This window comes from Manacus vitellinus, unplaced genomic scaffold (assembly GCF_001715985.3).
Source record: "Manacus vitellinus isolate BGI_N305 unplaced genomic scaffold, ASM171598v3 scaffold_1_pilon, whole genome shotgun sequence".
Lineage (NCBI taxonomy): Eukaryota > Metazoa > Chordata > Aves > Passeriformes > Pipridae > Manacus > Manacus vitellinus.
The window spans coordinates 18,232,684-18,258,610 of NW_021939396.1; the positions used below are offsets into that span (position 1 = coordinate 18,232,684).

At 37.0% G+C, this 25,927-nt stretch overlaps 1 protein-coding gene across 2 annotated transcripts in view; it reads right to left on the minus strand.

Annotated features, from left to right (window-relative positions):
- Nucleotides 1–25,927, minus strand: part of ZFPM2 (zinc finger protein, FOG family member 2) — a 306,116-nt gene that overhangs the window by 85,969 nt on the left and 194,220 nt on the right. For both annotated transcript variants that reach the window (XM_018077612.2, XM_018077606.2), the window contains one exon: nt 21,647–21,758. In XM_018077612.2, the coding sequence (XP_017933101.1) occupies nt 21,647–21,758 (112 nt within the window). The remainder of the gene's footprint in view (nt 1–21,646; nt 21,759–25,927) is intronic.

Below are 25,927 nucleotides of genomic sequence, written 5' to 3' on the forward strand. Positions count from 1 at the left end.
AGCAATTGCAACACACTTTGCTAACAGAATTGGGCTGTACCCCAAGAATGTACAGCTCTCCATTTCAAAGAAAACTTACATTCTACATAAAAAAAAAAAAGTTGAAAAATAATTAAAATTCAACTGAATTAATTTAATCTTAGCAGGCTAAGTCTCTGTTCAATGATATCACATTTGAACTCCTTTTCCTAAATTTGTTGAAATGGAAATTAAGCTCTCAGAATTTGGCAAAAGCAGATGTAAACCAGTGTTTTGTTTTGGTAAAAAATAAACATGCAGTGGGAAAGCTGAAGGCAGCATTTGTAGGAATGCAGTAAAAAAGCTGAGAATGAATGGATTTTGCAATTTCAATGTAAAACTCAGAAACTGGATAGGAAAAATAAGAAAATGCTTTCCAGAAAGCAATTCCAAATTGCCCTAAACTCTCTAATGCCAAAATAAAATTTCCTGTAGGATTTGTTCTTCTCATAATATGACACTACCCTTATTTTCTGATCTTCACTTGCTTCTGAGTAAAATAATGAATAACTTGCTTAGATGAGCTTATTATTAGACTTCAGAGTTAATATTTACAAGTATAAATCTTGAGAGTTTAATCTTAGAACTTGTTTCCAGCTACATCAAGACAATATCAGAAATTAATTACAATGTAAGATAGAACAAATACTTATATATTTATAGAAAATTTATAGATATTCATGATTACATATTATGTTATTAATAATAGGTGTGCTGATGTTATCATCTATGAAAGAAAGATGAATCCTCACTTTCTTATTCTTTCCCTGTGTGTTTTCATCTCCTCAGTCTGTGCTTCTGGGTGACGTTTCCATGTGTTTGCAACAGCTTCCACACTTCTCCTTTATAAAACTAACGGCATTTAAGCCCTGCTGATTCCTACCTAATTATGTTATCTTAATATATTATTTTATTGTAACTTTTAGAAAAAAAAATCAAACAAAATTCTTGCAGCTGCACAGGTATTTAGCTCTCATTTGTACTGCTCTCAAGAGTTATCGGTTTAAATGCAGTGATTTGCCATTGAAACACAGGCTTGAAATAACTTGAAATAGCTCCCATTACTAAATTGCATGATCATCCGACTAGCACAAGGTTTAAACAGAACAAATTTTCCTCCCTAGGATCATCTGTGAATTCTCCGTTTAGTTGTCCCTTCTTTTTTTGCTCTTCTAATTGCTCCATCTCCAGTAAGCCACAAACCCTGGTCTCCCTCCCACAGCATGATGTGCAGAAGCAGTCTCCTCCTTTCCATCATGACTGCTGGATCGTCCAGAAAGCCTCCTTTTAGAGCAATCACGTCAAGGAGCAATCACCCAGACATTTTCAGGTATGGATGTGGCTGCCATCTCTGGCTACAAATAATTTACATGTGAAAAAAAGAGAAACTACTGGAACTTGTTATTACCTCAAAAAAAAAATGGACTGAGATCCATGTGAAGTGCTGGTCTATAAATACTCTACTTGAATGCAATCAAAGGAAATATATAGCTTAGCTATAGATTATAGCTATAGATTGCTTCAGTTTTCTGAATAAGGACTTCCTGTGATGCTCTATTTTACTTAATTTTTCTTAAAAGACAAATATGCACTTGGAAAATCCTTTGTTGCCTGATATTATGCAAGTCTCAGCTGTAAAATGGCAAAATTATGACATAGAAATTGGATGCTGGGAAGGCCAGAAGTCAGAATTACGTCTAGAGACTTGACATAGTCTGTCATATGGGCTAAATCCCAGTTCCACTGATGACAATTCGGATTTTCCTTCACCAGGCTTTGGCTAGATCTGCTCACGGATGTTCCTTCAGGTTGAGCACTGATTTCAACTACTTTGGATGGATGCAAGAATGGATGGATCTTGGTATCTGGAATTATTCCAGAGGACCAACTACGGTATCTGCTTTTATTACACGCTAATCTACATACACCATCTTTTTGAGGGATTGTATGAATACTTCCTTCACTAAGAACATTTGTATTTTCCTTTGATTGAAACAGCTTTGTAAAGAAGGTGAGCAGAGTATCTCATGCCTATTTTTCTTATAGCAAAAATTGTCTTGTGTTCAGAATGGAGAAATGCCAAAATTCCTTCTTTTGGCTGACTGCTGTGGGATTTGTTTACAAATATCCCAAAGATGTTTTTTTTCGTTATTATGTAATACCAAAAAAAGAATTACCAAATTATTTATTTTTATTATGTGTGGTCGTGATCTATTATAAATAGATGCCGGGCTTTTCATGACACCTTAATTATTTCTATGTGCAATGGATTCATTTATAAGAAGTAACAGTTCTGTAAACTCACCCTGGCTTTGAAAGTCAAGCTGTTCTTTCTATATCACTCATCACTGAATATGGTATTTCTGAGGACCAAATTAGGTATTTTTTTAATGGTAGCCATTAAAAGCATTCAATACTCTCAGTAGGTTTCTATTGATATAAAACTGCCTAGAATTTATTAAATTGTTCTGAGGAGAAAACATATGAGTAAAATCCAACTGACTCTTTCTTTCCTGATGTACCTTCAGAAATGTACCATCCGAAAAGAGGGAGTAAACTTTTTTCCCCAGCAAAACCCACAGATTTAATTGTGCATGCAGAGAATAAGCAGAATACTGAGATTATTGATCAGACTGATATTGTTAAAGCTTGTTCCGAGCAGAGCTATATATTACATCTGTGAGAGCCTCACAAATCATGTAGTATCCTTAAATATGTCAAAAAAAGAAAAAATGCATTATTTTGGTTACAGTAGGCCTACTTAAAGTTTCTCAACAGAATTTTCTTATATTTCTGCCCATTTCTTAAGCATTACCTCTGATGTTACAGCTTTATATACATAAAGATAAAATTTGGGATATGCTAAAAATATTTTGGAAATTTTGAAATCATGGGAGAAATTTGGTGAATTGAAAGATTATCAACAGTAAAAATGCCTAGCTGTATTTTTAACAAAGCTGTAAAAGATTCAATAGATAACTTAACTGAAACTGGTTAAACTCCTAATCTTTTAGTCCTCAGTAAATAGTGATGATTTTGTTTGACTGTAGAGAAAGTATTAGAATAGAAAGATGAAGACACAGTAGACAAAAAAATTATATAGGAATATTCAGAAAGCATGTCTGTTAATGCTAAATTTTCAAACTGTTTACTGTGGAAAATCCTAAGGTTTTAATTTATGGGTTTTTAGGCACAAGCAATTTGGGGTCTAAAAAATGGGGCTTCAAAGTTTGCTAAGGCCGTATGAAATGTAAGTCTCATTTCTCCCCATTATTTCAGCCCATGCAGATAGACAAAGGGATGACATTGTCAGGATATAACGGGGATATAGTCTACATGTTACAAGAGAGAGATGTTCAAAATACACATTGCTCTTAACAAAGCTGGAGGGCGCAGCCCCACTCTTCCAAGTCCTCCCATCTCCCTTTTTACCTGAAATCTCTGCATCATTAGATGGTATTGTTCAGAATATTCTCTTCCATTAAAGAAGGACACTTCTGTGTTTTTCTACACTAAATATAGAGGCTGCAAAAATAAAAACTGCCGCGATGTCCCCTTGTAAATGTAGCCAATGGAAAAAGTGTTTCTGGGCAAACAGCAGCAGCAGCAACAGCAGCAAAGTAAAAACACCTGTCTCCTTCAGCCCCCTTCACTTGATGGCTGAACTTCAAAGTCTACTTTTGGTCTATTTAAAATGCCAATAAGAATAATAACAGGGAAATACTTTTTAAAAGAATAATAACAGAGAATTACTTTTTTTACACCAAACTACACAAGGAAATTAAATTAAAAAACCCCTATGCTAATGCACTGTAAAGGTTGCAGTTACAAATCACAGATCTGTTCATGGATATTTCATGAGCAGAAAAAAGGCCAAATTTGTCAGATAAATTATTCATTGTGAATTATTTGCTCAGCTCTACACTTTGCGTGTGCACTGTATTTATAAATTTAACAGGGATTCTGGTGGTACCTCAGAAAGCAGCACAGTGCAAATTCTGAATATTCCAATGCAATTTCCAATTTCTCTCACTGTGTATGTTCTGTGGGTGAAATTCAACCCTCCCACATGATAGTTGGTTACCAAGGTTTATCATGCCATTATGAAATCTATCCCCTGCTCTCCTCCTGAAAGCAGGCTGGACTACAGCCACGACTACCTTCCCTCCGCTGTGGTGGGTGTGGAAGACAAAAAGGGCAAAGAAGGGGTTACCACTGAGTCTGTAGAAAGGCATGAGGCTAAACTTGCTGCTGGGGTTTGCTTGGTGCACTGGAAGGCAGCCCTGTGAGGTGTGTGCAAGGCTGGCCTGGCTGCCTGCCCTCCTGCCCCACAGCCTTCCCAAAAGGCGTGCAAACACATTACTTGGCAGCAAAGCATCCCCCAACTACTGCTTCTTTAAGCTCATGCCAACCTTGCTCTTCAGTAGATTTTACCAAAAAAGTCACTGCGTCAAGTCCTCTTGATTCTGATGAGGCAAAATGAGAAATTTGCTGGTAAGATGGCAGAGGAAACCTGAAAACAATCACTGCACAGCACAGTGCATTCTCCAGCGAATGACTCTGGAGAGAGGAGGAAAACCTCTGTGAACAAAAACGTCAATATAAGCATTAAATGACCAAACAAACAAACCAACAGTGTCAGTCACACACCAGATCAAATCTCTTCAATATCTTAAGAGAAAACAAGTGGAACAGTATTGGTTTGCGGGTGAAAATTAAAATAAACTCTAACACATAACTGTACACCATTGGCAAGAACAAAATTTTTTGTAAAGGGCAGACAGTGCTTTTAGGGAGAGCTAAACACTTTTTGCTTTAGCAGGGATGCAGAGCTGGAGCAGGGATATGATTTGGCAGTATATTGACTGCATGTTTTTATCCTTTCGGCTGCTTAAGTTCTAGGAGAAGTAACTCGAACAGGACTACAGTTTAATACACTGAAGCTTACACAGAAGGTATTATTTTCTCTTTGACAGGGTCCAGTGCTATTTTTACGCTGTTTGATAGAGAGCTGCTGTTAGGCCTCAGGGAAGGAATAGCGATTCTTTAAGTAGGGCTTTGCCTAACAGCAGCTTCCTCCCTCCTGCCACTTCAGCCACCTCCTCCGACATAGGAAATGCCTGACTCTCCTTTTTCTTTAAAAAATACATGTTGTTAACTATCTCTTTGGTAATCTTCCTAACAAACCCTGGCTTGCTTGTGCAGGATGCCTAACTCCAACACCAGCCACTCTGTTTATTAGTCCCTTCCTCCCCACTCCAGTGCCCAGCCTCCCTGCCTCCTCAATCACATGTGTTGTTTCTCATTTAAATGAACAGTTGGATTCTTTTATTTCTTACAAGTGCTGGATTCGCCTTATCGCCCTCATTCCTTTGGGGGTTGCCAATTGGTTTTATCCACGGATGTATCATTTCTCATGCTTCCCTTTTTTCTTACAAAGAGAAAGAACCACTTCGTCAACAAGCCTCTCTGGAGTGGAAGATTAAAAACCTAGACATCACCTACCTTGCAGCGCTACTCCCAACTGGGTTGTGTAAAACTCAATTAAACTTGTCCCCATTGAATACTGCATTACAGTACATTAAACAGAAAATTCTTCAAGCGTGATGACAAAGCTTGAAACCTTGCCTCAAAGCTGTTCCTTGTAGCTTTCTTTAACATTTCAGTCTTTATGGTGCAAGTCTCCCGTTGACACAACTTTAGTCCAGCTATGAAAAATCACAGAGCCCCACAGGGATTAAAAGAGAAAGAGGAGGAGGGGAAAAAAAAAGAGAAAAAAAAAAAAAGAAAACCCTGTCAAAGCTGGTCTTGGCACTTGCCTTAGTACATCTATTGAAACTATATCACCAGCAGACTAGAACCTGAGAAGTATCAGAGAGACCTATGAACAACCTGACAGTTTAGAATAACACTATGTTTGGTCTCTTTTGTTGCCTTTCTGTATTTTCTTTTCTCCAAGAGAAACAGGTATTCACGATCCCTCAATTAAAAAAAAAAATCACATAATGCATTAAGATTGGACCAAAATTTTAATTAAGGAAGGGTACAATTCTGAAAAAAAAATTGTGTCAAACCAAGAATTACAACCTTCTCCCAAATCCAAATGCTAGTGTTTTCTGAAAAGTGTGAAACAACATCCAAATACAGAGCCATACGTCATTGTGATGTAAATGAAATACCAAAAAATTGTTGCTAGTATTTCAAGTATTAGTTTCTTCCCTCTATGAAATGATGATGACAAGTTTACCACAAATTTATTTTTACCTGAGGTCACACTAGCTCTACAACTAAGAACTGGAAAGATTTCAAGTTCTAAGGAGCTACTCTACAGAACTCACTTAGCAGTGAGTTGTCTATGGGGTAAGTAAGAATTTTATATTAAAATTTCCCAAAGCAAAAGTTATTTATGCTTGAAAAGGAAAAAAAAAAAGGACACATCAAATACATTCAGAAAAATTCCCACTTTTCTTACATAAATCTAATTAAATATTGCCATGTTACATGTCAGCACCTCGGACTCCAAGCATATATAAGTTATCAAAAATCTCACTGAGTAGTTACATTTCAACAATCCATCAATATGCTTCCAAATAATTCTTTATTCTCTTGACTCTTCATAGTAATAGATGCAAAGAGACATGTCAAGCATCCAAATCCTTCCTAAAAAATAAGGCTTGAAATGTTTGCTTCTTACCTCTTGCCTTAAAAGCATGCATACTGTTACTGCACATGTTACAAAGCATTTAAAGAACACTTCCACTCAAGAAAAATATTCCTGTATTTCAGTCGCAAATGCCTTAAAACATGCATTCATTATTTGGGCTGCTCAGACATGAAGAGCACTGTATAATTCTTTTTCTTTCTCATGTACAATTGCTTCATTTTATACTAAATATTCTGAGTAGACAATACAAAAGGATTTTGAAAATGCCACATCATATGCATGCTATTGCTCCACAAAACTTATTTAGTAGTCCAGCTATGTGTAGTTAAGTGCTAGATTATCACACATAAGCTCTTAAAACACAGACTGATGCATGCCATTTTAAAAGGGGAACAAAGGTAAAAATAATTAGGTAATCACATATTATCAAAAGGTTTGGATCCAGTTACTTCTAGCCGTTCCTTTTCATCACCTGAATTCTATGTAAAGTTCTACGTGCCTTCCCTTCCGGGTTTTAATTTGTCAAAGAGCCCTACTGGTAAGGCAATACTTAGTATCTATGATGAAGAGATGCCAAGGGACTTCTAAGTCCTTGCTGATGACCTTCCCTGTCTAGTGACAATTTTTTTCCATTTCTGGGGGGCAGAGTTCAGTATCTTTGGGTACATACAATTTATGGTATATTATACATGATAGAAAGGACTACTCAGAAGCTTGGTTCATTCTTTTTTGGGCATTACCTCTGTGCACCTGAATTTCTGCAGAATAGGAAAATGAGGAAAGAAATGGGAACAGTGATTGAGGAAAATTATGGGATGGCTCCTTACTCTACCACATCAGTTTTATATCAGTAGATGCCAATGAAGGTAACTGACTATGATGCAAAATAAAAAAAAAAAGACAATGTATGAACCAAAGACTATATATTGAAAATATTTTAAACATCCCAAAAAATTAACAGCTGTTCTCTGTGTTAATAATACAGCTTAACTGGTCCACTGCTATGGGAAAAGTCAATTTTCCATAGAAAGATTATTTATATTAGGATAAAGTAAAATAATATAACAACCCTACAAGAATATTGGGTTTAAAACTCAGAGTTGTCTCTAACAATATCATAGGAAAATAAGATTGTTTCCTAAGTAATAATAAATTGTTTTTCCTCCAAGTAGAATTTTTTTTTCTTTTTGTGTCCTCCACTTATGGTTTTAGTCTACAAAAATGTTTAGCTTAGCAAATATTAACCCATCTTCATCTGACATGCCATATGAAAATAAGTAATAGGAAAAGGAATGGTGTATTTCTTTTTTGTTTTATTGTGTTCACTTGGGCATATGCATCCCACTAGCTAATTTTGTGGGGCTACAGCAAACAAATTAATTGCAACATGGATCAGAGGTAACCTTTTATCAGGATCTAAAAAATTGTTATTATGAAAGTGATATAGTTTGATGACTCAGGTGTTTGATTCATGGCAGACAGCTAAAATCTGTTCAGGTAATTTCCAAAAGACAAAATTAGATCCACATTTACTGTTAAAAACTTCAGGATCTCTCTTTTTTCTCCATTATCCAACGTTATGAGTAACAGTGGCTGGAGTCTGCCAACTGCAAATGCAAATTGACCCAACTTTTCTCCAGAAAGAAAGAAGGTACAGAAGTTAAGTAAAAACAAAGAATGCTGCTGGATATTAATGGCAGACTGTCATGCCAAAGTGTTCAAAGAAAATGTCTGCTAATCAGTTTCTATTGATTCCTCTGTAACATCAATGTCCCAGAGATGACACATGGGACGTGATACAGCCATCCAAGACTGACGCACAAAAAAAGCAGTCCCGAACACAAGAATTTCCTTCAGTATCTTCAGCTTAAAGACCTACTCTTAGATCTCCTGTGTACCAGTTTAACACTGAAAAGAATCCTATTTAAGAAAATGCTCTTGTTAAGGAAAGTACTTCCCAATGGGTGCTTTTGGAGACATCTCTGACTCTAGAAACTGAATTGTCTCTGTACAATTAGACCTTTGAGTATTCAACTGTTCACAAGTTTAGACTTTGCAATAATTAGGAACACACTAGCACTAGGATCATTCTTCACTTCCCTGAATATGTTCATATGTTCTTAAAGAGAAGAAGGTCATGTATCAGCTCATCACTTTTTGGAATCTTCTAGCTGAATATATTATAGGGTTTTTTTAGGTGCAATTGATCCAAAATTAATTTTTTCTGTTTAACATCACTTAGAGGCATTTTTCTAAAGGAATGGAATGATGTTTCAGAAAGAACAATTTTTATGATGCTGTGGATCATTTTTTAAAGATATCAAAATACTTGGGCTGCTCAATATCCAAAGTTAATCCACTTATGTCCTAGATTATAAAATTAAGATCAAACCAAGAAAACAGAATGCAGAATATAGTTCCTTTTACACACATTTCTGTAGGACAGAATGAAGAGAAAATAAATAATGAAATTTAGGAAGTGTATCAAAAAAGACAGAGCAGTGCTACACGTACATAAAGCTGAAGATCATGTTGTGGCAAGCCAGAAAATTGTTGTGCTTCACTTGTTATGGTACATTGGATATAATTGAGAAATAGCAGGCATGTACAAACCCACCATTCTCTCGACTCACTGCAGAGCTTCTGCCATTTAGGGATTTACATAGAAAGTACATGGAAAGAGAAAAAAAATGTATTTAAAGAGTCAGTCTCAGGAGATCTTCTGAGAGGTGCAAAGGACCAGAAGTGGCTTCCAAGAAAGCAATAAAACAGTTCATTCTTTAAACCACCATTAAAATTTCAACTTTTTCCCGAACTTAGCTAGTTAAACCCAAATAAAATACATAATACTTTGCATCATGAACAGTAAATTGCTCCTAGACCACTGGGTCATGAAAGACTCAGGATGGGGTTCTGAACCTATAGCCAATGCTTGTTTAGCCCTAATTAATTTCTACTTTAGGAGGGAACAAAATATAAAAGTCTCAAAGTCATACTTCAGACTACACTTCCCACCAAGGTAATCCACTGAAAAATATCATTGTTTGTGATTTTATACTTCATTTGGTCCAATGATAAATATAATTTAATTGAAGCTTAATCATAAAACTGGTTTAGCCATAGCAATCTGTCATTCTTATTTTAAATTTTCATTTAATTGTAACTTGAAAATGCATTTAAACCTTACATAGTTTAAATCCATTAAAATGCATGGGCAATCACCATAAAAGCAAGCCTGTTCACATTTAAAATAACAGACTATTAATAGAGGATGCATAGTGATCACTTGATGTGACCCTTCTTATTTCCTAGTGTAAAACATTGCCTTTTCATTACATACTTTTAAGTTCAACTGCACATCTTATAATGCCAGCAAATATTTTGTCTGGCCAAAGACACTGCTGCCTCCCCTGCATCTCAGATGCTTCCATTCTTACATATCTGAACATCTGTTTCAGCTAAAAGGCCAACCACAATACTTCATCTTAAGTTTTCAAGTTGAAGTTAGGGTATATAGAACCTGAATATACATAAATCTATGGGAGCTAATGAAATACATCCAGAGTCCTGAAGAAATTGGCTGATGTAGTGGCAAGTCACTCTCCATGATATTTGAAAAGTCATGGCAGTCAGGTTAAGACCCAGGTGACTGGAAAAGGAAATACATTGTATCCAGCTTTAAAAAGGGTATAAAGGAGGACTGTGGGAACTACTGACCTGTCAGTCTCACCTTTGTGCCTGGGAAGATTGTGGAACAGATCCTTCTAGAACTTAAACTAAGGAACACGAAGGACAGGGAGGTGATTCAAGACAGCCAGCACAGATTCACCAAGGGCAAGCCCTGCCTGACCAACCCAGTGGCCTTCTATAATGGAGTGACTTCATCAGCAGACAAGGAATTGGTTAAAAATGTCATTTATTTGGACTCGTGTAAAGCCTTTGACATGGTCCCCCACAACATCCCTCTCTCTAAACTGGAGAGAAATGGATTCCATGACTGGACTGCTGGATGAGGTAGTGGTCAACAGCTCAGAGTCCCAATGGACATCACTGACATGTGGTGTCCCTCAGGGGTCCGTATTGGGACCAGTGATATTTAATATCTTCATTAATAACAGTTATACAGTGTACGCTCAGCAATTTTGCAGACAATACCACGCTGAGTGGTGCAGATGAGACATCCAAAGGCTGAGATGCCATTCAGAGGGACCTGAACAAGCCTGAGAAGTGGGCCCATGGGAATCTCATGAGGTTTAATAAGACCAAGTACAAGGTGCTGAACCTGTGCCAGGGCAACCCCCACTACCAATACAGGTTGGGGCATGAAAAGATCAAGAGCAGCCCTGCTGAGAAGGACTTGGGGGTGCTGGTGGATGAGAGGCTGGACATGAGCCAACAATATGCACTTGCAGCTCAGAAAGCCAAATGTATCCTGAGATGCACCCAAAGCAGTGTGGGCAGCAGGGCGAGGGAGGTGATTCTGCCCCTCTATTCCACTCTGGTGAGATCCCACCTGGAGTGCTGTGTCCAGCTCTGGGTTCCCCAGCACAGGAAGGACATTGACCTGTTGGAGTGAGTCCAGAGGAGGGCCACCAAGGTTAGAGGGATGGAGAACCTCTTCTACAAGGAAAGACTAGGAGAATTGAGTTTGTTCAGCTTGGAGAAGAGAAGGCTTTGGGGTGGCCTAATTGTGGCCTTCCAGTAACTGAACGAAGCCCACAAGAAAGATGGAGAGGGACCTTTTACAAGGGCATGTAGTGACAGGACAAGGGGGAATGGTTTCAAACTGAAAAAGAGTAATTTTAGACTAGATACCAGGAAAAAAATTATCTTCTGTGAGGGTGGTGAGGCACTGGAAGAGGTTGCCCAGAGAAGTTGTGGATGCCTCATCCATGGAAATTTTTAAGTGCAGTCTGGATGGATTTCTGGGCAACTCGGTATAGTGAAAGGTGTCCCTGTTCACAGCAGGGGGATTAGAACTAGGTGATCTTTGAGGTCCTTCCAACGCAGGCCCTTCCATGATTCTATGATTTATATTAGTAAATTCCTATTAACCCAATGATCCTCAGTTTTCTCATAAATGTCTTTCATCTGTTCGGATCTTGAAATTAGTGCACTGTCCTAACTGTAAAAGAAAAATTTCAATTTATGTGTGTTTCTACATCACCACTGTCTCAAACAAGAATTCCTCATTCACTGAAATAATGTTACAGAGAGCAGTAGTATTATCTGACTGTGCATTTTGATTTTTTAAATAAAAAGTTACAATGGTTATTAAATACATCTGATTAAGTCTGAATAAACCTCTCTTCTAATGTTTCTAACACAATCTAACTTTTCAATATTCTTTTTACATTGATTTGCACTCCCTAAAACATATATGTTTTTCTCTACTGTCTTCTGTTTTCACCATTTTATTGCAAAACTAACATTCTTCTGTAATTTATAAAGCTAACAGTAGTAATTTTCTTGAACTTTAAAAATGTTAGCTAGGACTTATTCTTTCTATCTTCTAAACTCTTTTACAAATAATATTTCCTCCCAACAGCTTCTAACCTGCGATAGTATAATTGCTCAGAATAGCTGGAGCCGCCCATGCAAAAGTATATACTGCAGCTATAGGAAGAGATTTCACACCTTTCTGTAGCTTGAGTGAAACCCTAATTGAGGCCCAAGGTTTTGGTTTTTATTGTTATAGATTTATATGCATGTATCCATGTGTATATACCTGTATACTATGATATTATCATAGAAAATTATCTTGGGTGCAAATTCTGCTCCAGAAACAAGCCTTGGTTCTGCATGCCACTGACCAATTCAGTCATGTACATCACCACTCAGTTACAGAACATCTCTACTAAATCTTCTTCAACATTGCAACTAACTTCAAGTATCATAATTTAAGCACATTCTAGCTTAAAAGAGTTTCTGTTTCACAGCGTCACATTGCCCCACATGCCCCAACAGAATTAAACTAAAACAAGAAACAAAAAAAAAAAATCTAAAATAGCATTTTTCTCTGTGCTTTTTCAAAAGAAATTACATTTTTAAAAAACTGCTAAGTTTTATCCGTGTTAGCAGTAACAGGGGTTTCCTTAGATATTAAACCAACATTGAAGCAGGTTGCAACTTCTTCATACTTTCTTCAGTTTTCTTCAGAGAAGACTAAAACAGTGAGAAGACTAATGGATGCTCCAGCCCTGATGAGAAGAAGGGCAGTTGAAGGCACTGTGAGCATCCTGCCTCAAGTACATTTTGCACTATGCTGGAGTTCTTTCCCTAACCTCTGGTCTCCCTTCTCCCCATTTCACTATACACACTTCCTAACCTGCCTCAAAAAACAGGGTGCAATTACCATTGCATTAGGAAAAATAGATGTGTTCTGCAGTGCTGGCCTCAGCACCACGGCACCCTGCTGTGAAGTCCTGCTCCTTGTAGCCTCTGCCTACAGTACTGAGCAGTGCTGGAATGCCATGGGAGAAGGAGAGAAATGCTGACATCGATCTTTGTATCAGAGAGTACACAGATTGATCCCTAGGATCAATAGAGAGGTCAGGATTCAGTCACACATGATCCCTAGCTACAGCTCTTAAATAATTCCTGAAAGACAATGGAGGGAGATATATGTATGGATGTGACCAAGGGTTATACCTTGATCCCATTTTCTGTTTAAGGAGACCTACACACCAGAAGAACTTTTTTTCAATTCCTTTCAGCTCTAAATCCATTTTCCTGAGCATAAAACAAATCTCAGTGTCTCTGGTATTGCAACAGAAGCTATCAATTTCCCTTAATATATACATTGCTTTTAGACTTCTCTAATGTTAGTAAGTCTCTTTAAGCTCCTAAATTAACAATGAGAACAAAAAAAGCACATATTGCTTTTAAAAGTAACACAGATTCTAAATATCATCAATAAATAGGGTAGGATCAGAAATATGACTACGGAATTTGGGAAGAGAGAGCTCCTGTTGTCTGTGTAAGCAAGCACAGGAATCACCTGCTGGAGTCTCCAGAGTAGCAAGAATAGGAGCTTAGGGACTTATAATAAATCACTGACTTGCAGGTCAATTAAGTGGCCAAAAAACACTTGAATGCCAGCCATGGTGCCATAATAATGGCCTTGCTTGTAAGCTGCTAAAGACAAAACACATCCAACATGATTTTAACATTGCATCCCAGGCAGCCCAGCTCCACAGCCCACTTGGACATCAAGGCTGCACATCACAGGTTTTCCTTGGAGCTTGGTACCTTGAATATAAAAGAGTCTTCCTTTAATTATTACCACTAGGCATAAACCATTTAGAGGTAAGGGACACAGAATTCTCACACTGCACTGTCCATTATACACATAGCTACCTTGAAAGGGAGAAGAATATATTTCTACATTTTTCAGCTTTTGCTTGTACATGGCACACCATTAGTTTGCCTTGTATCACAAATACAAATTTGATAGGAATCACTATAAAACAGGCTGCAGATTAATCCAGCCCCCTTTCCTCACATACAGACATTTTATACTTAGCACCAATGGAGTTGCCTGAAAAGAATGACCCAGGTTTGATATTAGGCTTCTAGGTCATGGTTTCACCTTGACAACAGCTCTTTCATTTCAAGCAGTAACATTTGCCAGGATCCCTAAGGTGTTTTCATTTTTGTCAAGAAGTGTAGGAGAAAAAAAATATGAAAAAAATGATAAATCTTAATTCATAAGCTACAGGACTATCTCTGTGTCTCCAGCACAAAACTTCAAATCCAATTCAGGACCTGGATGTGTATTAGAAGTCTGCAGATTTAAACCTTGTCCACCATGATCAAACTGGATTTATGGAGCATCATAACTCTCCAGACACCATCCAGCAGCTTATTAATTTAATAGACTCCTGTCCATTCCATGATGTTCCTGCCCTGACAGTCTCTCAAGATAAGGTGAAAGCCTTTTGACAGGACAGAGTGCATATATATTTTCTTCTGTTTTCTTGTGGATGGGGTTGTCGACAACTTGAAATGTGTGGCTCAGCAAATTTGTTTTTTTTTTTTCTTCCCTCTTGCTTTGCAGGGAAGATGACAGAGGTAATGGAACCATGAGCACCAAGGGTCACAAGGTTATTGCAGTCTACGTAGCATAACGGATACAAAACCCAATTTAATTAAAAATAAAACACATTTAGCATCTATATCACATCCTGAAAATAAGGACAATATTTTTCTTTAACTGATTTCTGAATGACTGATTCTACTGAAATTGACTTAGAAAAATGAGGGACAAATACATATATTGAAAAAAATTAAAAAATCTCTGCATTCTGTTTACATTTATTGCTGCCAGTGGTCTCAACGGTTGAGGTAATATTTCTTTTCACATGGTCACAATAGGAAGTACATATTGGGCTTCTTTTCCATCTTGAATATCTCGTAGGTGACTTATAGAATCAGTGTACAATTTTTTAAATCTTCAGTCCAAAAAATATAATTCTGTGCAAATCATGTCAGTATTCTGCCTATTTTCTTGTCTCTTCAAATGAAAAACAATTCCAATTTCAAACTACGAAATAAACTGCATAATAAGTGATAAGAAGAACATAAGAAAAAGAGACCCAAAACAATATACATACAAAAACAACCTAAAAAAAATTTGGCTGACACGTAAATGTAATTCAAGCAAAATGTAATTTTGTTCAATAATGAACAAAAGTATTTTCATGTTGGAAGTAGAAATATAGTTGTACATCTGCATTTCTTGTCATTTTCCCTTTATTATCTACATGCTTAGAATTTAAAGGCCATGTAATAATTCACTGTATGCTATTATATACATATCCATAAAGATGCATAAAACAACCTTTTTATTGTAGGTAATTAAGACAATATACAAGGCCCTGACCTCTAACTCCCTAAAGTAGAAAACTGCCCATTGGATCTATTTGTAGAGGTAAAAAATAAAAATAAGGAAAAAGTACAGTCCTGCTTCCTGAGTTCTTTGAAGTGGAATAGTGTTTGAATTAAGTCTACAACACTGTGTCTGCCATAAGCAATAAGGACCACTAGTGATGGGGACAAAATATTTTCTTCTGTGGCCAGCAAGGAAATTACCAGGACTGATTTGCAATAGTTTCGTTTGCAATGGTGCCATTTGGCATCCTGCCTTCTCAACATCCCTGCAAAACCAAACATGGAGCCTGACGTCTACTTGCCTACCAATCACTCCCAGTATGTTTGTATCACGACACACTCTTCCAATGACTGTGAAAGCAAATATATCATTCCATGTAAGCATTATACACATAATTATAACTCTATTAAGAAATACTTTGCAATTTTTCAGTATTGTGAAAAAGAAATCTAAAACAAGCTCTTTCATGGACCTTTGATATTCAGGTAAGTGTCAGATGTATGCTGTTGAAAACTCAGATATTTTTGTCAGTGGATACAAAGAAAAACAAAAACCTTTAGCACCACCAAAGGCTTCAGCACGTTGTTTAGCTATTGGAGGCATCCAGTAGGACAGGAGATACTGCAGTTTTCTGATTGTCCATGTGGAACAGACTAAGTAAATTCACTCGATTTGCTTTTAATAGTATGTGGAAAGAAGCCCCTTGCAATCTAAAATATATGCCCCAAGTTAACCTTCGGCCTACTAAACAACTTGTTCTCTGACCCAGACCAAATTATACTCATACTCTAATGCAGCAGTGTTTAAACTCCTTATGATGTTTGACCTGTGTCTCATTAAGGTCCCTGATGCTGTATGTTGTGGTGCAATGTACCATTACATTGCCTGAAGTTTGAGGGACAAAAAAAGAGTATTTGCTGGTTGAAAACTCTTTTGCTCAGGAAAACATGGTATCAAGGATCTCACAGAACAATCAAGAAAAGTAATCCTCTGTCACTAAAGGAAAATTTAAGAGCCTTTCTGTTCCAACACTTGAATTTTTCTGCATGTTAAAAATTAGAATGTTTATTTTAAATTAGTAAAATTAATTAAAAATTGCCTTCAATTTTTACTAGTAATTTCATGTGACCTTTTCACAGTGTTTGTGTCTTCAACATACAGCACATACATCAGCTAAATAACTCACCCCAGTGCCAGTGAATTTAGTAAAGAATTAGGTATTTCCTGACTTATTTTAAGTGAACCATGGGACCATGCAGCCAGTGGAAGCCCCAGAAGGGTCAAGCACAGCTCTCCACCTCTAGCCCCAACTTCTGCCCTGCCCTCTCCACTCTGCTGCCTTTCCTTGAGCTGCTATTTATAAATCAGCTACATGACACAGTTTCAGTGTGGGCAGCTGTCATTTTAACTAATATCATCCTGTAAATCCACACTAACAGGCTTCTTCTCTGTTGTGATTGGAGAATAGACTTTCTTGGGCAGCTTTCAAAAGCTGCATCTGTTTGATCAAGCACCCATCCCTTAGCTGTGTGGAGCAGCACTCCCCCGCATTCACTCCTCCCTCTCCCCATTTTTGTGTTCACCAAAAGAAAATGACAATTCTTGGATCTCACCCTTAGGCAACATTCTCCCTAGCAAGGATTTTGTTATAGTTGCTCAGTGGGCATTGACTGTGATTTCACTTATGGAGACATGGAGGCTTTTTATGGCATTTGGTATCATGTGTCTGCACCACTGGCACAATTAACAGGAGCATCCTGTGGAATCACTTACGAAGATGTCATGCAGTGCCTGTGGAACCGCGCTGGGGTGAGGATGGGTTTTCTCCTCCAGCATCCTCTCAGAAATAACGAAGGGCATAAACTATTCAGTGAGGCCAGGCAGAGGAGGAAATAACATCCATAAATCACTAATGGAAATGCAAAACCGAACACTGCCTCACACAAACTGAGACAATTGCTGGCTTAAGAAGTGTGCTGTGGCTCCCTCCTTTTTGGCAGCCACACCTGACCCCATCCCACCACCCCATGTACCAGCACCCATCCCTCTCTCTCCAAGGGGTAGCCTGCCAAGTGGTCATTTTCTGATTTGGGCTTTGCAGCAGGAGAAGTGCCCCACGGCTGCCACCTGGCCGGCAGCATGCTCAGTGGTACACAACGCAACCCAGCCGGCCCGGACACACGTTACACATGTTGGTTTTCCTGCACAGAGTTATCCTGTGGTGCTCTGCAATCAATTACTGTTATACCACCATCATTAATAATTTTCTTAATGAAAATGATTCTGTTGATCTCCGTTGTATTTTAATTATCAGAGTTAAGCATAATTACACTGCAGCTCTGAGCTGGCATGTAGACTCCTTTAGGGCGCAATTTTGTTTTAACACACTGATAATGTAATTTTACATTGTGTCAGTTGTTTAGTTATTATCCAGTCGTACAATTCCGCTGTATTCCTGATAACAGATAATAACCTTAGCACCTCCTATATCCTGAAGTCATTTAAAAAGCAATATTGGAATTTCACAACTAGCTAACTTAATCGCCTTATGATTTTATAATTCCCACAGCTAAATATTTGTACAGACACCCTGTTTTAACAATGCCACTAAACATATGGTATCCATACATTTCACATAAATGGTTTAAATACTATCTAGGAAAATGTCTGTTATATGAGCATGGTTTTTAGTCTGTGCAACTGTGTTTTTTACACTGTTTCTATTCTGGTCAGTCAAAATTTAATTTTTAAAATTGTTGCCGTCCTAGTGAGAGGTTTGTAGTAAATACCCCAGCCCCCTCCTAGCTTGTGAGGTGACTCCTACCTGTGGTCTTAGAGATTTTCCAGGTCTGGTGAACAACTCTGTAAGGCACGAATGTTTCTCAAGTACACCATTTGGCAGTTGACCATACAGTTCATGCATCTATACTTTCTAACAATATATCTTGCCTGAATTACACTGTAGCTGTTTTTAAAAATAACACATTTATAATTCTAGATAAGCTAAAATTCATAAAATCTGTCTCTCAAATCTCAGTTTCTAGGACATATCTCAAATTAGTGAATAGACTGTTTTTGAAACATAAGAGAAGTTTGAGGTAAATATTGAAAAAAAGAGCATTTTTTTTAGAAATATAATTACAGTTGTAAAAGTTTCCTTGTCGTAGTATTGGGGAAAGGTAGTTACAAAAATACAGGTAGTGATCCTAGACTAAGTAGAATAATTAGAATACCACTAATTTCAAATGCTGAATATTTATTTCATAGCTATTCACTCTGAATGTATTCTGATGTGCGTTTTTTAATAACTGTTTTCCTCATCTAAAGATTTGTGATTCCACTGTAATAACTCAGCAATATAATCCTATATGTGTACATCACATATATATACACATACATATGCACACACACTTTCTGTGTTTGCTTGTTTAGAGAAAATATTTTATGGAGAACATTGAAGGGAAATAGGGAGTTAGTTGGCCAGCGCAAATTCTTTTTTAATAAAACCTGCATTCTAGGCTCCTATCCCCATGATTATTCTGTGTGCAGTATGTGGGTGATTACAGTGCTCAAAATGTCTAGTGAACTGGAAATCAGACTAACATTCCTATGTTCTTCTGAAAGATCTGGGGAAAATTCTGCTCTCAAAGATATCACTGTAATAAGATAAAAGGAAATATGGCATGTGCTTCTGAGTCAGCAACTGATCGACCAGCACCATGTACTTCTAGCCAATTCTAAACTTATCTTCCTCTTAGAAATGTGCCTATTTACTCCACTCATCTCATCTTGAATATAGTATGGAAAACAGCTTCCAGGTGACCAAATCTGCTACATAGACAATTCCACACATTTGTTCAGCTAACTGCTTTCAGAAATAACAATGTATTGCTAAGCAAACTAACAAAATTATACACATGCAACTACAACATAACATCGAATTACAGCTACATGCCAGCTGACACCGTTTCATTAGAAGTAATGGCACTGTAGGAGACAGAAAGCTAACACAAATCAAAGCAATGTAATCTGGAATGATGAGATACAAATTGAAGGAAGAAACATTATTCTATTTATTTATTTTACCATCTTCTATTTGACATTGTTTTGTGATCCAAGTCAATTAATCTTTCTAGTACAAAAATCCCAGCAGAGCTCAAGGCAAGAGTAGGTGCTTAATGACTGACAGAACAGCCACCTCAAAGTGAAAAGAGAGGAACAGAATGTAGTGAAGGCAAAGCATATCTGTAACTTATTTCCTGCATTAATTTAGTGAAGTAGCAGGTTTTAAACATGTATTTATCCTCAAATTTACCCTCAACTTTAGTTATAACAGATATCTCTGGTAAAGACAATAGAATTCACCATGAGTATTGTGTAACTGTCTCATCATACCTTGTTAACCAAATAACTAGTATAATCAGTGAAAAAGAATCCATCACCTTTGAATGAAAAAACTAATGTTTTAGGCTAATCATATTGTATCAAACTGAAGCAAGTTCTCAGTATTTGACAAAAAAAAATGTATTTCAGTAGAATAAATCTGACAGATAGCACTGAAACTGTCTAATGAATTAGTTAGTGTTAGTAAAGTACTTTGAAGATGAAAAGTCCAACTGGTAAATATGTGCTAAAGAATGTAATACTTGATAAGATATCATCCTATGGGAATTTGCAGAAGCTATATTTTGGAGGGAAAGTAGTTTCCCATTACATTAAAACATTGTTGCAGGAAAGTTTGCCTGTGATCATTCAAGACTATGAACAGCAAACTGCAGCTCTGGAGTCATGAGAAAAGCTTCACTGCGTTCGTTACTCAGAGCACTTTGCTGCTTCTTCCACTTGGGCTGCAATCAGCAAGCTGTAAAGGGAGGGCAGCTCAACCCTTTTTAGATCTGAGCCCAGTTCTCTAGTACTGCAGGTGTTTCAGGTTGTAGAATGAATGTGTTGACATTCTGTAATTATAATAGAAAGAATTTATAAGACCCTGGTGTGCGAATCATTTTTAACATGCAAATTCCCTGTTTTCAGCGTTTCAACTTTCAAAGGCTTGTGGCAGTTTAAAAGCAATCCTCTTATAAGTGTATAAATTGCAATGATTATAGGAACAAGTTGTAATTGTTTCTAGTAAGTTTTTAGGAGTCTTTGATGTTATGATTAGTGTTTTGTATGTTAATATATTGATATGGATGCTTATTTGCCTGGATGCTTGTATGCTGAAATGGTCACTAGGTTGCCTCAGCAAACAAATCTTTGATCTCAGTAGGTCTGTTCGGTTAGAAATAAAACCTAAAAGAAATTAAACAAGAACAGTGCATGTTCTGAAGTATTCACAAAGTGCTGAGATTGGTGATTGAAATACAAGGAGGGAAAGTCATAGTTTTGCAACCTGATCTTTAGGGTGAATGCCAAACACGGCTACACTAAGTTATTTTTATTCCATATATTCAAGTGGTGGTTTTTTTATCTTTTTTTTTTTTTTTTTAACATACTGTAATGATTCCATAACTGCATTTAAAAGCTTTCACAGTGACTGACCGGACAGTGTGGTGCATAGTCCATGGTGCTACGGACTGAACCTGAGACTCTTTGGGTTGTTATCCTCTGTTACCATGCTGACATAAAGTCTTTTCATAGTCCAGTCAAGTCCTCGCTCTTCTTACAAAACTGGATTTCAGTTAGTAGTCTACAATTTAACATAACGTAACATGGAGAAATGATATCCAGTACGCCCAATAAAATGCCCAAAAGAATTCATCTATTCAAAGTGTATAGATTTTACTGATGTTTTCCAAGGGGCACTAACTCTCAGAGAGAAATGGATGGTATGTCTTATGCCATCTGATGTCCTTCAGTGTTTAAAAAGTGTTTAATAAACTGCAGAGACTATGTGAGGTTTTTATACAACTAAAATTAAAAACAAAAGGTAAAACCAGAACGTGGGAGGAAAATGATAGAGAAAACTGACATTAAGGGGAGATATATTATTAATTTTCCTATTATGCAACAGGTATATGTTTGTCTCAGTAGCTCACACAGGAAAGTAAAGAAAAAAATAAGCTTGTGTTTACCTTTGCTGTACACAATGCAGTTGTTTTTGTTGTCTTCTACTCCTTGCCAAGTCACATCCAGCAACCACTTGGGGCCAGCAGTCAGTACCATAGGGACTGAAGCCTTTGTCTTCTGTAGGAAGGACGATAACAAACAGATGCCATTTGCTTGCCTTGATTAAGAACTTGAATATTAATAGTAATAATAATTTTATTTGCAAACAACAAAAGCTCCAAATCCATCAGCCAAGTTCTTATTCCTCTGCCTCAGGATTTTTTTTAAGACACAAGCAGGAAGCTTTAGTTCTTTCATTGACTGAATGGTGAAACTATTATCAAGGATTTTTCCGAATGATATTGGATCAGATCTCCAAGATTAAGCAGATCTCTGGTGGCTGAGAATTATAAAGGGAATGCAGATGACTTTCACAGCAAAGAGCCAAGTGTTTAGAAGTGAACTTTAGACACATTGTACATTATTATCAACAGGATCTCACTATTTCCTGAAACAGACAGGAAAGAATTTAAAGAATCGGTATCCATTTCAAAGATCTGTCCTGGGTAACATCTGTATTATCATAGGAAATAGTTGTGAATGGATAATGGAATTTTCCCTCCTTTGCTATGTGTTGATATGTGATTTTACTATGTCTGAAATCATAATAATGCTAAATATTCACTGGACTTTGTCTCCACAAAGACTAAAATACAAGTTGCATTAATCCATTGAAAGGCTCAAAAGTAAAGCATGGTATTACCACACCTGAAAGGCATGGAGTCAATTTAATAAAACCATCTCCTGTCCATATTTCATACTCTATATTTAGAGAATTTGGTATTTGAGGACCTAAGGCAGAGGCCTCAAATTTATTAACATTTAACTCCCGTGGGCAATCCTGAGTTTGTCAGTATGTGGCACTGAGATGACACTTAGGCTTCTGTCATTCACAGTTCTTTTTCTCTGTATCAAGAAAGAAACCACAACAGAGAGTACAAACTACAATAGTCACAACATAACTTTTAATCGTTTTTTTTTCCCACAATATAATTCTGTCCAAGACATTCCAACCTTCTGTAAGAGAATTTAGTTATTTTTATATTCCACCAATAATTCTCTAGTTGGCTCCACTTACATTCTATTGTGATATGACTAAGAGAGTTAAAAAAATATAGATACAGAAAATCATAATGGACTTTCCAGATGCTTTGGCCACATTTATTAGCTATGACTGTTCTAGAAATGTAGTGAAGTATAAAGAGTTACCACAGAACCTACTGAACTCAAAAATATACAGGAAAATACTTATTGAAAATAAGATATTATTGAAAATGTTTTAGTTACATAAGATATAATTAATAATTGTATAAAATATATAGTTACTATAATTATGATATACCAATATTTTAATAATGATTATAGAAAAATATATATTAAATATCACAGTTCTTCATAATTCAGGGGGTTTTTATCTTTTCAAGTTCCAGTAATGCTTTATCAAAGATAGTACTTTTTACTTAATTTTCACTTCAGATTTTGCATTTTTCATACAAATGTTTGGGCATAAGTCAAGCTTCATCTATATGCACTCCATGACATTATTCATCCTCCATAAGTATTGGAAAAAACAGGTAGAAATGATAAATAAAATTAGGAGAAAGGAATGTAACATCTAGCAAAAACATACTTACCTAGTGTAAAAATACTGAAACCAGAGACATGCAATGTCTCAGTTCCTAATACTGCTTTTCCTAAGGGAAGTTGCAGAAAGTATGTTTGCTAGAGTCAACGCAGCTGTATGCACTTATATTCTGAATTTACATTCTAATTAATAACTGATCGATAAACAAGACAATTTTATTAATTTATAAAAAATTTGGTTATATTCCTATGTAAATTATCAAGAATCCTGATATTATCAGTTATGAAATCAGTGCAAAGTATTTACATATGGACTGCATAGAAAATAATGATGTAAACAAGGCATGAACCAAAAAAGAGTTGCAAGAGGTGAGATGAAAGGTAATCGAACTATCATCTCTATCTTCTATTATAGAAAAGTCTGGACTTCAGTGTAATTTACACCAAAACAGTGCTAAGGCTGCCATGGAAACAATGAAAAGTAGCTATTTCTCACACACCTGAGAATCATACCCGAATTAAATACAAGCTGTAACATGAATTGTTAGTAACCACGGCTTCACAGCAATAATGTGGAGGAGGATCAGGACATGTTCCTACCACTTGCTGCATTTCTCCAACTGCCATTTCAGTTAAACCTTTAACATGTTTTTGTGCTTATATGTGCTCTCAGTCTCTGGTAATCCCACATACAATCAAAAGACAGTGAAATATTATCCAGCTAGTGAACTTTTACAAGTACACCATAAATGATTAAGACATTCAAACAAGAGTTTTTTTTCCCTAAGTTGGTGGCCAAGTTGAAAAGCAGAACAAACCAAAATTCCATCTTTTAAGTGCCAAAGGGATCATCTATTTAATTTTCACAAGATCTCATTTCTATTTCTGGTTTTCTTCTTTCCAGACATCTAACATTACATTGTGTCTCTTCCATCTTTAAGGGTATTTATCTGCATTAAGGTGGTATCAAAAAGCCTCAAATAATATCAGGATCTTCTTGTGCTGGGTAATAGTTTATTATCTACATAGTCAGTACAAATAATACACCCTGGGAAAGGATTATACTTAACCACATACTGCTAAAGAAGAATGAGATGCAGAGATACCATTTAACTTTCTCATGGAGATTAGTTTCTCCTTTAGTAAAGGGGTGGACTTAGTCCCAGGTCACCACCCCAGTTTTCTCCAGACAAGGCAAGGAGCCCAGGCAGGTGCCTTATCCCTTCCGAGGCAAAGCAGGGACAGCAGCAGGTAGACTGAGCACCAGCAGTCAGCATATGTGTCTGCTTTGCCATTCCCCATTTACAGGGCTTTTTTGAAACTTAAAGAACTACATGGTTATCGCTAAATTAGCTTCCAGGTTGGCTTGGCAGTAAAACTCTTAATCAGCTCTGCAGCTGTAAGTGGTCTCTAAGCACTAGAGATAGACTGGAGGAGGAACAGGGTGTTTTGTTTCACAGCTCTTCTAGCCTAGAAGAACTGGTGGACACCTCAAAAGAATTTCCTATTCTCTCATAGCTCTGCGCCCAAGCTGCACAGATATGTAAATAAACTTCTTTTAATATGAAAGTGAAACTTCACAAGGCCCTGGCTGCTTGTAAAGCTTGGCAGCTCCACTGAAGGATATGAGCCATGGCTTGTCTTTGATGCACCTCACAGCCATACTGTGTGAGCTGTAAGGCAAGTCAGGACCATGGCAGCAGTTCTTGGGATCTGGCATCCTGTGAGGTTCACACGTTCATAGGAGGTGTTCACCACCGAAAGAGGATTGCTCTTGTTGTGCCTTATTACACAGCAAGAACTGAAGCAAGCCTGCTGATTCAGGAAAGGCCATTTCCTTAAAATGGTTAAAATGAAAAGACCCCAGTTCAAGATAACAAGAAGCTATGGTTAAATCAGTCATGCCTTTATCACCTCAAGATTAGACTACTGCAATGCGCTATACCTGAGGCTACATTTTAAATCCATTTGAAAGCTGAAGCGGGTGCAGAATGCTGCAACCCGCTTCTAAAGCAGGATATCGTGCTTTGAGCGCATTACACCAGTGCTTTTTAATCTGCACTAAGTGTCTGTGGGATTTAAGGCACTGGTTACAATCTATGAAGCCTGGGACCTGTCTGTTTGAGATACCTAATTGAGACCTGCCAGGTCCTTTGTCTGAACTGTACAACCATGGCTGAGAACCACCGAGGAACATGAAAAAAGGCTTTCTTAGCTTGACATAGAAGAAAGTCTTCGCAAGGCAACATGTTCTTCATGACAGCTCTTCACCTTTGGGACATCATCCCCCTTGAAGTAGTTCATGCACTGAGTTCATGCACTGTCACAGAGTTCTATGAAAATCATCCTGTCATTCATGAGATATACTTGTCATACTGTAAAATTTAGTTGGTCATTCCCAAAATAGTGGAGGTAGGTGTTACCTACTTTATGCTGTTGGGGGTTTTTTACAGTGCTATTAGGAATAACTCTAGCATAAGAAAGGTACCTTTTTACACAAAAAAAAGCTTTCTTGTCACAGGAGCAATAATATTTCAACTGCTTAGAAATAAGAATTCAAAAACCAAACATAATTTAATTTCTCCCTCCAAAAGAACTGCTACACACTGGTCAAAAGCTTACAAAACATCCTGCCTACTGCCTATGTATAATCACAGGGCTCT